Below are 16,245 nucleotides of genomic sequence, written 5' to 3'. Positions count from 1 at the left end.
GAACCCAAATTTAACATAAAGTTAAAAGTCAAGAAATTGGCTACTGGGGACAGCTAGGTGGCTCAGGGGGATAGAGAGTTAATCTAGAGATAGGAAGTCCTCAGTTCAAACATGGTCTCAGATACTTTCTAGCTGTGTGACCCTGGGCAAGTCACCTGGCCCCCATTGCCTAGCCTTTGCCTCTATTATGCCTTAGAACCAATATATAGTATTGATTCTAAGATGGAAAGAGTTTAAAGAAAAGAGAAATTGACTAAAAATGAGCAAAAAACAATAACAAATAAAAGAACCTAGCCATAACAAGTTACTATGATGGCAGGGAAGATTAAGAAGCAAACTCAGAAAAAGACAATGCTATCAAAGCACCTATAAGAAAAGACTCAAAGAAAAGAAATATAGAGTTGGGCAAATTTTTTAAAGCAATACAAAAGTTTACTGAAAAAAGATAATTCCTTAAAATTTAGAATTGGACAAGTGGAAGCTAATGACTCTGTATTATCTCAAGAAACAATAAAACAAAATCGAAAAAATATAAAAAATTTGAAATAGGTCATTAGGAAAATGACTCACTTGGAAAACAGGTCAAGGTCATATAATTTAAGAATTATTGGAATACCTAATAACTGTGATCAAAAAAAGGGACATCTTATTTCAAGATATTATCAAGGAAATTTTTCTTAATATCCTAGAGACAGAAAATAAAATAGAAATTGAAAGAACCCACAAATCCCCTCTTGAAAGAGATCCCAAAAAGAAAACTCTATGGAATATTATGACCAAATTCCAGAGCTCCCAAGTCAAGAAGAAAATATTGTAAACAGCCAGAAACCATTCAAATATCATGAAGCTACAGTCAGGATCACACAAGATGTAGTAACTTTCACATTAAAGGATCAGAGGGCTTGCGATTTGATATTTCAGAAGTAAAAGGAGCCGGGATTACAACTACGAAGCATATATGCAGCAAAACTGAGTCTAATCCCTCAAGGGAAAAATGAAAATTTAATGAAATACAGGACTTTTCAAGCATTCCTGATTTTAAAAAAAAAAGTTAAATAGAAAACTTAACTTTCAAATGCAAGACTCAAGAAAGGCATAAAAAGGTAAACAGGAAAAGAGGAATCATAAGAGAATTAATGTTAAAATATTTATATTCTTATACGTGAAGATGATAACTGTAACTCCTAAGAACTTTTTTCCTGATTAGAGCATTTAGAATGAGTATATATAGACAGAAGGCATAAATGTGAGATGATTATGATGGAATGATTTAAAAAAAATAAAATTGAGGGGTGGGAAAAAGAAATGTACTAGTTGAAGGGGGAAGGTAGAACAAGAATTGGGAAGATCATCTCACATAAAAAAGTGTAAAAGGAAAAGCTTTTAAAATGGATAGGAAGATATGGATGTGGAAAGCAATACTTGAGCTGAACACTCATTGGAATTGGCTCAAAGAAGGAATAGCATACACACTCAATTAAGTACAAATCTATCTTACTCTACAGGAAAGTAGGAAAGGAAAGGGATAAAAGAAGGAGAGGGAGAATAATAAAAAGTGAGGGAAGATTAAGGAAAGTAGTGGTCAAAATCAAAACAGACTAAAAGAAGAAAGAGGTGGGAGAGGTTGGAAATGCACAGTTAGTAATCATAACTTTGAATGTGAATGGGATGAATTCACCTTTAAATCAAAGTAAATAATAGAATGGAATATAAACTAGAATCCAACAATATGCTATTTATAAGAAAAACACTTGAAACATAAAGACAAACAGTAAAAATGAGGACCTGAAAAAAATCTATTAAGCCAATTATGGTTAAAAAAAATTAAGGATAGCAATTATGATTTCAGGCGAATAAAAGCAAAAATAGGCCCAATTAAAAGGGATAAGCATGGAATTACATTTTGCTAAAAAGTACCAAAGATAATGATGTAATATCAATACTAAATATATGCACCAAATGCCATAGGATAAGGAAAAGTTAAATGAGTTGCAAGAAGAGATAAGAAAACTGTAACAGAGAAGAAGCTCAACTTTCTAGATAAATATAAAAATAAACATAAAAATTAAGCAGATGAATGGAATTTTAGAAAAATTAGAATGATAGATCTCTAGAGAAAATTGAATGGAAATAGAAAGGTATATACCATTTTCTTAGTTGAACATTGCACCCTAACAAAAAAATTGGCCATGGATTAGAGCAGTGATGGGCAAACTTTTAAAGAGGGGGCCAAAGGAAAGGAAATGTTCATCTATCAGTCTGTTTCTAAGGCAACTCTTTCGAAGTTTCATTGTATTGTATCCTACTCATTGTATTTGTCAGATTAGGAATAATGTCTTATGGCCATATAGAACATTTCAGGGGGCCACATCTGACCTGCGGGCTGTAGTTTGTCCATCACTGGATTAGAGCATAAAATCTCACAACCAAATGCAGAAAAGTAAAAATATTAAGTACAACCTTTTCAGGCCATAATTAATAAATATGTACTTGATAAAGGTCACAGAAACAGATTAAAATTAATTAAAAATTAAATAATCTAATCCTAAAACATAAGTGGATCAAAGAAAATAAATAACAGAAAGAAAAAAATTCCATCAAAGAGAATGACAACAATGAGGCAACATACCAAAATTTGTGAGATACAACGAAAGTAGTATTTGAGAGAGAAATTCATATTTTGAAATGCTTTGGCCAATAAAATATAGAAAGCATCGATCAATAAATAAGGTGTTCATCTTTTTAAAAAACTAGAGAAAAGAACAAATTGAACAACAAATTGGACATAATGAAGAATTAAAGAAGTGATGAATAAAAGTGAAAGTAAGAAAGCCATTAAACTAATAAAACTAGGAACTGGTTTTATGGGGGAAGGGGACAATAAAATATATATACTAATGGTTAATTTTAGTTTTTTAAAAAGAAAGCCAAATTACCAATATCAAGAATGAAAATGATGAATTCACCAGTGAAGATGAAATTAGAGCAATTATTAGTAACTTTTTTTCTCTCTTAGTAAAATGGATGAATATTTAGAAGAATATAAATTGCCTAGCTTAACAGAAGAGGGATTACAATACTTAACTCCACCTTAGAAAAAGAAATTGAACAAGCCAGATATGATCTCCCTAAGAAAAAAATCCCCAGGATCTGATGGATTCCCAAGTGAATTCTACCAAATATTTAAAGCACAATTCTAATATCAAAAAACAGTTTGGGGAAATAGACAAAGGAGTCCTACCAAACTCTTTAATAATGCAAACATGATGCTGATGCCTTAACTAGGAAGAACAAAAACAGAGAAAGAAAACTATAAACCAGTCTCCCTATTTTGAGTGTAAATATTGATGCAAAAATTTTAATAAAATACTAGCCAGGATATCATAGCAATATATCACAAAGATATCACTATGACCAAGAAATACAGGAGTAATCAAATATTAGGAAAACTATCAGCATAATTGATCATATGAATAACAAAAACAATAAAACTTTTATGATTATCTTAATAGATGCAGGAAAACTTTTGACAAAATATAACATTCATTTCTATTTTAAATAATGTTGAAAAGCATATGAATAAATGGAACTTTCATTAAAACAATAAGTAGCATCTATCTAAAACCATCAGCAAGTATTATTCAATAATATCAGAGATTAAGCAAGGGAAGCTCTTTATCACCACTATTATTCAATATTTTTCTAGAAATGCTAGCTGAAGCAATAAGAGAAGAAAAAGAAATTGAAGAAATTAGAATAGTCAAGGAAGAAACAAAATTACCACTCTTTGCAAGTCATATGATCATATGTGTAGAAAATACTAAAGAATGTAACCAAGATTAGAAGGAAAGCAGGAATCTGGGGGTGAAATTTTATGGCAAATTTCTCTGATAAAGGCCTCACTTCTCAAATCTGTAGAGAATTTAGTAAATTTATATGAATACAAGTCATTTCCCAATTGTTAAATGGTCAAAGAATAGGATCAGGTGGAGAAATCAAAGTTGTCTGTAATCATATGAAAAAATGCTCAAAATTACTATGGATTAGAGAAATGCAAATTAAAGCAATTCTGAGGTACCACCTCACACCTATCAGATTGGCCAATGTGAGAGAAAAGAAAAATGACAAATGTTGAAGAAGTGGAAAAATAGGGACATTAATGCACTGTTGGTGGAATTGTGAACTCATCTAACCATTCTGGAGTACAATATGGAACCATGCCCTAAAGGTTATAAAATTGAGTATACCCTTTGACCCAACAATATCACTACTTAAGTATCCCAAAACTATCAAAGAAAAATAAAAAGGAACTATATATACAAAAATGCTTGTAGCAAAATTGTAACAATTTGTGGCAAAGAATTGGAAGTTGAGGGAGTCCCCATATATTGTGGAATATTCGGCTTACTTAGTTGTGGTATGTGTTTATAATGGAATACTGTTGTGATATATGACATATTGGATGCTTTCAGAAAAACTTGGGAAGACTTAAATGAATTGATGCAAAGTGAAATGAGCAGAAACAGGAGATTGTATACAGTAACATCAGTATTACACAATGATCAACTGTGAATAACTCAGCTATTCTCAGCAATACAGTGATCCAAAATAATTCCTAAGGACTTACTATAAAAAATGCTGCACATTTCCAGAGAAAGAATTGATGGAGTCTGAATACAGATTGAAGCACACTTTTTTGCTTTGTTATTTTGGGAGCTTTTTTTGTCTGTGTTCTTTTGCAATATGGATTATATAGAAATTTTCATGATTGCATATATATGATCTATATCGAATTGCTTACCTTTTCAAGGAGAAGAGAGTAAAAGGAGAGATGGAGATAACTTGGAATTTAAAAAAGCTTAATGAGCATTAAACTTTTTTGTTTACATATAATCAAAATGATTTTTTAAAAGAAAGAAAACAGGGAGTTCTTCAGCAGTACCAGTTTTGGAGGTGTAACTTTGGCAACACTGAATTAAAGAATTTGAGCTCCTAGTCTTTTATAAAGGGTGCAGTTTATTGATAGTTTTGATTTCTTTATGTGAAAATTGCCTATTCATGTCCCTTGCCCATTTATCGATTGGGAAATGGCTTGATTTTTTATTCAATTGATTTAACTCCTTGTATATTTGAGTAATAAGACCCCTGTCACAGTTTTTTTTATAAAGATTTTTTCCCAATTTGTTGTTTCCCTTCTGATTTTGGTTGCATTTTTTTTGTTTGTACAAAAGCTTTTGAATTGAATATAATCAAAATTATTTATTTTACATTTTGTAATTTTCTCTAACTCTTGCTGGGTTTTAAAATCTTTCCTTTCCCAGAGATCTGACAGGTATACTATTCTGTGTTCACTTAATTTTTTTATAGTTTCCCTCTTTATATTCAATTCATTTACCCATTCTGAATTTATCTTGGTGTAGGGTGTGAGATGTTGATCTAAACATAATTTCTCCCATATCGTTTTCCAAATTTCCCAGAAGTTTTTGTCAAATAGTGGATTTTTGTCCCAAAAGTTGAGCTCTTTGGGTTTGTCATACACTGTCTTGCTGACATCACTTACCCCAAGTCTATTCCACTGATCCTCCCTTCTGTCTCTTAGCCAGTGCCATACCGTTTTGATGACCACTGCTTTAAATTTCTAATAGAGAAATGCAAATCAAAACAACTCTGAGGTATCACCTCACACCTAGCAGATTGGCTAAAATGAGAGAAGGGGAGAGCAATGAATGTTGGAGGGCATGTGGCAAAATTGGGACATTAATGCATTGCTGGTGGAGTTGTGAACTGATCCAACCATTCTAGATGGCAATTTGGAACTATGCTCAAAGGGTTATAAAAGAATGCCTGCCCTTTGATCCAGCCATACCATTGTTGGGTTTGTACCCCAAAGAGATCATAGATAAACAGACTTACACAAAAATATTTATAGCCATGCTTTTTGTGGTGGCAAAAAACTGGAAAATGAGGGTATACCCTTTAATTGGGGAATGGCTTAACACATTGTGGTATATGCTGGTGATGGAATACTATTGTGCTCAAAGGAATAATAAACTGGAGGAATTCCATGTGAACTGGAACAACCTCCAGGAATTGATGTAGAGCGAAAGGAGCAAAGCCAGAAGAACATTGTACACAGAGACCAATACACTGTGGTAAAATAGAATGCAATGGACTTCTGTACTAGCAGCAATGCAATGACCCAGGACAGTTCTGAGGATCTTATGGTAAAGAACACTACCCACATTCAGAGGAAGAACTGCAGGAGTGGAAACACAGAAAGAAAAGCAACTGCTTGAACACAAGGGTTGAGGCGGACATGATTATGGATGTAGACTCGAAACTACCACTCCAATGCAACTATCAACAATTTGGAAATAGGTCTTGATCACATGTTAAAACCAGTGGAAATACACATTGGCTATGGTAGGGGGGAGTCGGGGGTGAAGGGCATGAAATCATGTAACCATGTTAACTTTTCTAAAAAATAAAAGTTATTAAATAGATAGATAGATAGATAGATAAATGAATGGATGAATGAATAAATAAATAAATGGATGAATGAATGAATGAATGAATGAATGAATGAATAAATGAATGAACGGACAAACGGATGAATGAATGAATGAATGAATGAATGGCTAAGTGGACAAACAAACAAACAAATAAATAAATAAATAAATAAATAAATAAATGGATAGATAGATAAATAAATAAAGTAAAGGGTGCAGTTTCCAAGTGGTGTCAGTAAGTGGTTCTCTTAAAGAGAAACCATCATCCAATCTTCTAATGAGAAGGTGTAAAGGAATTCTTGAGCAGCACCAAATTCTTGGGGAGAAGAGGATCACACACTTCCCCAGGACATGAAGATTCAGCAAGGGACTATACTACAGTGCAAGGAAGAAAATTATCTGGGCTTTGTCTTCCATTATTATCATGCATTATTTGGATAAGTCTGATAGGAATGGTGCTGTCTATATAAAATCCCAAATTTCCTTTATTTAAAAAGGGGGAAGAGAACATTTTTAATGCCATTGTAGTGTCTTTGCAGTGAACATGGGACTCACTAGAATTTCAGTGGATTGTCCATTTAATAATTTCAAATTTGTTTCCCTTCCAAAGGAATTAAAACTCTAGAATGATGCTATGATTCTGGAGGGTTCTAAAGAGACAAAGAAGAAGGGGGAATTCAGTGAATAAAGATGAAGTGAACTGATTATTTAAAATTTACTCTGAGTCCTTCATGTATTTTCTGTGAGGAGAAATAAAGACTACACCTTTTTGTGAATTCTTGTCTTGAATACTTGCATTAAAAATGAGGATGCTTTTATTTACATCTGTGGGGATCTGGATAAGAAGCATAATCTGAGATTTACCACAAGCAATTCTGGATAAAGCCCAGGAAGTCAAAAATAGTGATTTGGGAATAAGGAGAGATGCCAAGATCTGACCTTGTCCAGGAAAACTGAGTTTGGGAGAATAGGCTGTGGGTCACATGATAAACTACAATACATGAAGAATGAATTAGAGAGATATGAAATCTTGTACTATGTAAGTCTGAGGCAGGAAGCATTAATTACTATGAATGAATTATTACAAGTCCCTCCTCTCTACACAAATACCTGAATCTGCTTATCAGAAAAAAGTAAACTGCTTGCAGATCATTGAACTCTAATCTAGTGGCTTTTAAATCCATATTCTATCTTTCAGTTCCTGAGCCCATGTTCTAATGGAAAATTGTGAAAAACTAGAGGAAAAAAGTGATGTAATTCCAGAAAGTTAATATTTAATTTTTAAAATTTTTAAGGAACACAAAGTTCTATAAAATGACTTTTCAATGACCAATGATGCAAAACCATCTTACTTCTCTGTCTTAGCTTACTAATATCACAGTTCAATGGTACAGTGTTAGCTCATATCTAAGGAAGAAGCAGATGCAATACTTTTTAAATTCTTATCTTCCATTTTAGAATGAATACTAATTATTGGTTCCAAGACAGAAGAGAGGTAAGATCCAAGCAATTGGGATTACGTGGCTTACCCAGGGTCACACAGCTAGGAAGTGTCTAAAGACAGATTTGAACCAAAGACCTTTCATCTCTAGGCCTTATTTCTTATCCATGAGAAAACTAGTAGCTCCAATGCATTTTTAAATGAAATTTCAGTACAATGCAGAATCAATGCTTTGGTTCAAAACTAAAGGGAGAGAGGTAGGAGGCACAGAAAAAAAAAATAAGAAGGCTAGGTGATGGGTAGTAGCAAGAAAAGACAATGTTTGTCATATGCAAAAGAACAAATTTGCTGGAGAAAACCATTTCATTTTCAATCTCCTAAGAGGTTATTAAAAGCAACATATCATAAAAACTACTTTTATGAGTATTTGAGTATGTCCTTTTATGTGACACCCGTTTCTAATCTAAGCACAAACTAGTCAGAGAGAAATGAGAATGAAAATGAGATGGGAAAGGGGGGGAAAAAAGCTTTTTAATAACTATTGTAACTTCTCTTGCAACTGGTCTCACTGAATGACACTGGTAACTTAATTTTATTCTCCAGAACAAGAAGAATGAGGATCACATTTTTAATATTTTTCTACCTGTATTTTTGATGATTAAAAAATCTTTTCAGCCTATTCAGTCTGAATCTAAAATATTTGCTCTTCACAAAGCCACAGATATATACAGAAAAAGGTGACAGAAGTTTAGAGAGAATCATGCAATCAATACACACCCTAAAATTACTAAAGATTATGGGTTATGAGGCCTATTATTAAGCATTTCTCTGGAAGATACCTTTGAAACTTCCTAATATCTATCTGAATTTTATTAACTCTTATGGTCAAAAATTCTTCCTTTAAATCTTATCTGAATATTTGAAATTTCATAATATTTGAATTTCATAATTGAAATTATTGTCTTTATTGTTCCATATTTGACATGATTGAATGATTTATTTGTAAGCAAAAAGATGAATATGATGATGCCTTTGGGTGAATGGAAATATGAGTTTAGGCTACTATCCACCACCACCACTATCAAACTTTGCATTTCTTTTTGCATTTGGTCCTTTGGAAAATAGACTTAGTGATAAATATTAAGTTGGCAATTAGGTGTAAACCTACATCTTAAGAATAATAAATCCATTCAAAATTACCTTTTGTAGAATCATCTTCTATTGGCTGCTTGAACAGGGTAATATCCTTGAAAGTACACAGGAACAAGACCACCTTTTCATGTTCATTTCTGATTGGTGCTATTTGCATATAGAACCAAACAGGAGTTCCTGAAACAAAAATAAGGTTGATAAATGATAGATGGATAGATAGATAGATAGATAGATAGATAGATAGATAGATAGATAGATAGATAGATATGGATAGATAGGTAATGTTAGATAAATGAATAAAGATGACTATAGTGAAAAGGAAATGAAGAGCCAGTGACTTATATGATGTATAATTTCCTACATGTTGATAATTATTTTCTTCTCTTTTTGCCTTAAAGGAAAATGCCGTTGAAATAATGGCATTTAACTACTTCAAAGCAACCACAAATATCTATTTGTGGATCAGATTTGTAATTGACCAGCAACCAAGAAGCATTTATGAAGGATGTATTTGTATTTGGTGTTTTGAGAAGAGAGTCCCACATAGGATTACACAAGTTACATAATCACCCTACTATATATTTTTCAAGTAAGAAACACCCAAGCCCTAAGCTCAGAAAATGAGGGTCATTCTAGCACCATAATTTTAAAAAAACACCACATACTTATTATTAGATTGATATACTTATCTCTGCTTTCCAATCTCCCCCATCACAATAAAGTAATATTTATTTATTTATCTTAACATTTGTCTCATTTCTTGCACCTCAGCTGCCTATTTCCTTCTACCTATATTTTACCTATGTCCAGCTTTTCTTCTAGTGTATAATTCATGCTGTTTAGTTAGTTGTAAGTCCAAGTTGGGCTCAGTCAAGGGAAGAAGTTGGTTGGGAAATTCAGGGAAAATCTATTTTTCCCTGGAAAAACAGAGAAAATGAAGCGAGAAAGATAGTGAAAATAGGAAAGAGAATCCAGGAACTTCCAAAAAGTTTTCCTGAAAATTGAGGTGGGTATAAACAAAATGCAGTGTAAGTAATAGAGGTGATGTAGCAGCAGGTAGGCTGGAAGAAAATCTTAAAACATAAGGTAAATAACTGTAAGTTAATATAGAAAGCAAATGGAAACCATAGAAAAGCTTTAGAATAGTGGTGGTGTGTCTAAAGAGATGTATGAAGTTAATTGTTTTTCTTCCCACGTTTTAGATGCACACGGTAGAAATGAAACAATGCAGAAGAGCCAAAGGGGAGAGACCTCTGAGATTTTCATGGTCCAAATGCAAGATGAATAGAAACTGAGCCAAATATTTGTTTCAGTATAGACTAACATATCTTGGAGAACTAGCCCCCAAAGAGAGAAAGGACAAGATTGGAAAAATCATTGGAAAAAGTTTCAAGAAAGAAAGGGTATTGAGTTTTCTTTATATTTAATTTGTGTAAATGGCAAGCCATTCAAACATCTGTCCATCAGCTAAGAAATAGAAAATGGAGGAAAGGAGAATCAGCTGTAGATATAGATGTACCTCAAATAATAATGGAAGCCAAAACTATGGAACTGAAGAGATATGCCAAGGAAACTGAAGAGATATCACCATCATAGGTTCTGGTGGTGGTGATGGAAGGGAGCTAATAATGAAAAAAATTTTTTCAAGAGCTTCTTTCTTAACTACTTAACATAGCAGTTAGGTCTTTCTCCCTAGAGTTCACAGTATAATACAGAATTCAAGAGAGAATGTAAAGGAATTAAATAGCTCTATCAATTTTCTCATATTGTCATCAATCTCATCATCTATCCAAATATGCATCTATTCTCTGGAGTCACCACTCAATAGCCTAAAATATCCTCTTTTTGCCACTGGTCCCTTTCATCTCCTTACACTCAGTTCGAATGTAAAGAAATAAGGTTTAATTTTTTATAATATTTAATTTTACCTAATTTTAACATGTAAAAACAAGGTATATTTAATTTTTGACAATTTCACTTATTACTTTCCATTTCAAATGGAATTGCAGGCATGGAGTATCTGATGTATCATCACTTCTTCCTTCATCATTTTATATTCTAATGATTTTTTTGTTACATCTAGTAAACATTTATGTACAGGACCTCTGATTTCATCATTACTGTATATTCGGCATTAGTGAATAGTAGGTTAAATGCCTAGAGTTCTGGGACTAGGGTGAGGAAGAACTTGGTTCAAATCTGGACACTAGCTATGTTTGACCCTGAGTAAGTCATTTCTCTGTTTGAGTCAGTTTTCTCATCTGTAAAATAAGGATATTAATTTCTAGGGTTGCTGCAATGATTAAATGAGAAAATACTTGTAAAGTATTTAACAAACCCTAAAGCACTCTACAGTGGCAGCTATTATTATTATTATATTAATTAACATTAATATTATAAAAGAAGTCCTGATGAGGAAATTTCCTCTGCCAATACACATCAGCATCTACTTCAGAATTTAGAGACTTTGAGAACTGCCTGGGGCACTGAGATTTTAAGTAAGTTGCAGATAATCACAGGACAGGTTTGTGTCAGAGGCATCAATTGAATCCAAGACTTCTCAATTCTAAAATCAGCTCTCTGTTCAATATGCTATGCTGATTCTCTGAGATGTCTTGTCAGTCTTCCAATAATCATGAATATGTAGGCATTGTACCAGTTCTAAGCTGTAAGCATAGTTTTGATATTTCATATCTTGCTCTTGTAAAAACATTCTTAGACCATGAACACAAAAACTTAAACCAAAATAATGAGGGATTTCATATAAATTGAAGCAAAGGACTTTCTTCAATGAATCTATTCTCTTGTATTGGACAATTTGATCCTTAGATTTTCAGTATGTTATGAAGTAAAAAGTCATATTAACTATTGCATAGATTGCAGGGAGTAAGCTGGACAAATGTTGTAACTAAGAACTAACTTCCCCATCACTGAAAATCACTGCCACGGTCACCACAACTGCAAGAGCCAGAGAAGTGTCCTGCCAATTTATCCTCTAGGTCTAGAGCATTGGGTTATACAGTGTGGGCTTGCAGACAGAAATACCCAAGACTTAATTGTACTTCAAACCCTTACTGTGTGATCTTGACTTGGAAACTGGAAGATTCATGGAAAATCCTGCCTCCAACACTGGTCTAAGTGAATGTGATCTGAACAAGTCACTGAACCTCTCTCAGCCTCAGTTTCCTCATCTGTGAATTGTGTTTTTTTATTTAATCATGTTCAACTCTTTCTGACTTCATGTGGGTTTATTAGCAAAGGTACTGGAGCGGTTTGTCATTTCCTTCTCCAGTTCATTTAACACATGAGGAAACTGAGGCAAACAAGGTGGAATGACTTGTCTAGAGTCACACAGCTAGTAAGTTTCTCAGGTTTTCTTGATTCTAGGGCTAGCACTCTATCCACTGCACTACATAGCTGCCCTTCTACTATAAAAGCAGGACAAAAATAACACCCACTTCCCAGTGTTGTGAGGATCAAATGAGATAATATTTGTGAAGCTCTTTGAAAGTCTTAAAGTACTGCATAAATGCTATTATCCCAATCTCCAAATAATCATCAGGTTATTTATTGCTGCTTCCCTGTGAGAAGTTCCACATTAATTAATAACAGCATGACAGTCGGGAACTCACTTTCCCATTCCAAATTTCATTTTGCTCATTTATAAATTAAAGGATTGGAATATGTGATCTCTTTCAGTTGTAAAATAATAAAATTCTGTCAACCAAAATTTGGATAGTTAAAATGTGGAGATCCCTGCTGCCAGGAGTGAAAATATGTTTGGAGTTACAGATAATTTCTGTGATGCTGTTTTCTAAAACAGTTGGTAAGTTGGAACTAACATGACACAGTAACATTTCTATAGCATGACACACACAGTAAGTTATAATTTGTACATAGGACAGCAACCCCAAGACTATATAAATAATAGGCTTACTATTTATGCATCTAGAATAGTTAGATATTATGTCAACATATGGGAAGTTACAAAGTAAGAAGAAAGCAGATTCTCTGATCTAGAGGAAAGCAATGAAGTTTTTAATATTGCTACCCATGTCCTTCAAATCAGGAAACTTTGCTTAAATATTCTGATATTTTATTTTTCATATTGTAGTAAGGGAAATAGCAGAGATAACTTTGCAGCATGAAGAAATGAGAAATGACCCAAAGTCATTAATTAAGTCCATGGTAAAGCAAAATCTTTTGTTAGAGAGTTTTTAGTATTGCTCTTCCAGGTCATATGTAGAGAGGGGTCTTTTTATATATCAATATAACACCTGAGAATTACTAAAAGGTTCTTGCCAAAGTCTACAGAATGATTTTATCACCTTCAAAATCAACTGAAGTGCCAAAACACTTTTCAAAAATAATTCTTTTATTATTCATTTGTCTATTTGATTTATTGAAATTATGTCTCTTTATCTCACTAAAGTTGGAATATGATATCCACTCCCAATATTGATCGATGCAGAAGCTTTAACCCACTCTGAACTTGGGCCAGTTAGTTCATTCTTAGGAAGCCTGGTCTTTAATGCCTACCGCCTTCCTTGAGAATCACCATACTGATGCCAGATGTAATATGGACATCTGATTGGTTTCAGCTCTAATGAAGCTCAGAATGCTTGAACTCAAGCAATCCACTAGCTTCCATCTCCCCAGTAGCAGGCCCTGCCTGGCATGCCAAAATGCTTTGAAAGAAGCATTAGAACAATAGAAATGACAATCCTACCTAAGCTAATTTACTTATTCAGTGTCATATCTATCAAACTACCAAAAAACTTTTTTTATAGAATTAGAAATAATTATTACAAAGTTCATCTGGAAGAACAAAAGATCAAGAATATCAAGGGAACTAATGAAAAAATGGGAAGGATGAGAGCCTAGCAGTATCAGATCTTATACTGTACTACAAAGCAATTATCATCAAAACAATAAGGTACTAGCTAAAAGACAAAAGGGGGATCATTGGAATAGACTAGGGGTAAATGAACCCAACAAGCTAGTGTTTATTAAACCCAAAGATGCCAGCTTTTGGAATAAGAACTCACTATTTGACAAGAACTGCTGGGAATATTGGAAAACAGTATGAGAAAAATTAGCTTTAGATCAGCATCTTACACCTTTTCCCAAGATAAATTCAAAACAGGTATATGACTTAAATATAAAAAGAGAAATCATAAATAAATTAGATGAACATAGAAGAGTATACCTGTCAGATCTATGGGAAAGGAAGGAATTTAAGACTAAGTAAGAAATAGAGAGCATTACAAAATATTAAATGAATAATTTTGATTATATCAAATGAAAAAGGTCTTGTACAAACAAAAGCAATGCAACAAAAATTAGAAAAGAAGCAACAATCTGGTGAAAAATTTTTACAACAAATTTCTCTGACAAAGGTTTAATTTTCCAAACATATAAAGAATTAAGTCAAATGTACAAGAAATCAAGTCATTCCCCAATTGACAAATAGTTAAGGGACATGAATAGACAGTTTTCACACAATGAAATCAAAACCATCATTAAGCACATGAAAAAGTGTTCTAAATCCCTCCTGATTAGAGAAATGCAAATCAAAACAACTCTGAAGTACCACCTCACACCTAGCAGATTGGCCAATATGATAGTAAAAGAAAATAAATGTTGAAAGAGATGTGGCAAAATTGGGACACTAATGCATTGCTGATAGAATTGTGAATTGATCCAACCATTCTGGAAGGCAATTTGGAATTATTCCCAAAGGGCTTTAAATGACTGTCTGCCCTTTGACCCAGTCATACCACTACTAGGTTTGTACACCAAAGAGATGAAAAAGGGTTGTACAAAAATATTCAGAGCCTCACTCTTTGTGGTGGCAAAAAATTGGAAAATGATGGAGAATGGCTAAACAAATTGTGGCACTTGATGGTGATGCAATACTATTATGCTTTAAGAAATGATGATCTGGAGGGTTTCTATATGAAGTGTAAGAACCTCCATGAACTGAAGAAGAGTAAAATGAGAAAAACCAAGAGAACATTGTACACAGAAAGTGAAACAATGTGGAATGATTGGATGCAATGGACTTTACTACTAGTAGCAATACAATAATCCAGGACAATCCTGAGGGATTTATGAGAAAGAATGCTATCCACAGTAAGAGAAAGAAAGTTGTTTATGCTACAAAGTATTAGCATAACATATCTTTAGGAGATAAGAATTTCACTTACAATGCCATAAAAATGTATGGATAGGTATAAATACATGTGTATGTACATATATTTATATGTGTACATATGTGTATGAATATGCATACATAGACACACACAAAAAGATACAAATCGTGGAATGCATATGTTCACTTATGCTAATTATATTTTCTTCAAATATGAGAAATAAATTCTAGATTCAATGTTGTATTGCATACTTCCTTTAACCAGTTTCTGGCTAGCACCTACCCAACTATCCTCTACTGTGATTTCCGGGAAGATGGTGACTTAGACTGAGTGAATCTTAAAACCTCTGCACCCTTACACGCCAAGATAGAAAACAATGCACTTCCAGAAGAAAGAGGACCAAATCTAATAATGGGATAGAGCAGGGGGTACCCTACTGCAGCACAACTAAAGAGGTACACCAAGAAAAAGGCTTCAATTCTTGAACTGTCGGGTCTGAGGGCTTAGAAGGAGAATCCCAGGATGCCTCCCCCACATGCTGTGCGGAGTCTCCAGGGGCCAGGGAAATCTCAGGGTGGGTGTATACAATGGTCTGGAGAGAGGGCCTTGCTGGCACTGGATTCGGGAACTTAAACACAGGTACTGGAGAGGTGAGTGGAGGAAAAAACCAGAGAAACACAGCAAAAACACCCAGAAGATGGTGGCTTAGAGAGAGCCAAACCCCAGACCCTGGACAGTTTGGTTTCCTAACACCAAGATAGAGAACACAGGGCTTTAAGAGGAAAGAAAATCAGATCAAACACAACAGACAGCACAGGGGGACACCACTGCTGGAGAGCTCAGTTCATCGAAAACACTCCTTCTTGTCCCCCCACAGTTTGTTGTTTTGTTGTTGTTATTCCTTTTTCCCTCCTCTCCAGGTTTTAGCCTCAGGGCAGACTAAGCAGTAAAATTAATCCAATCAATAAACGATTAATCCCAACAATTA

At 33.7% G+C, this 16,245-nt stretch overlaps 1 protein-coding gene across 1 annotated transcript in view; it reads right to left on the bottom strand.

Moving 5' to 3' along the window:
- Window positions 1-16,245, bottom strand: part of KCNH5 (potassium voltage-gated channel subfamily H member 5) — a 520,057-nt gene that overhangs the window by 433,036 nt on the left and 70,776 nt on the right. The window contains exon 4 of the mRNA XM_044662009.1: window positions 9,151-9,279. Coding sequence (XP_044517944.1) covers window positions 9,151-9,279 — 129 coding nt within the window. The remainder of the gene's footprint in view (window positions 1-9,150; window positions 9,280-16,245) is intronic.

The sequence above is a fragment of the Gracilinanus agilis genome, chromosome 2 (assembly GCF_016433145.1).
Source record: "Gracilinanus agilis isolate LMUSP501 chromosome 2, AgileGrace, whole genome shotgun sequence".
NCBI classification, from domain to species: Eukaryota; Metazoa; Chordata; class Mammalia; order Didelphimorphia; family Didelphidae; genus Gracilinanus; species Gracilinanus agilis.
This window is presented reverse-complemented; position numbering and strand designations above follow the sequence as displayed.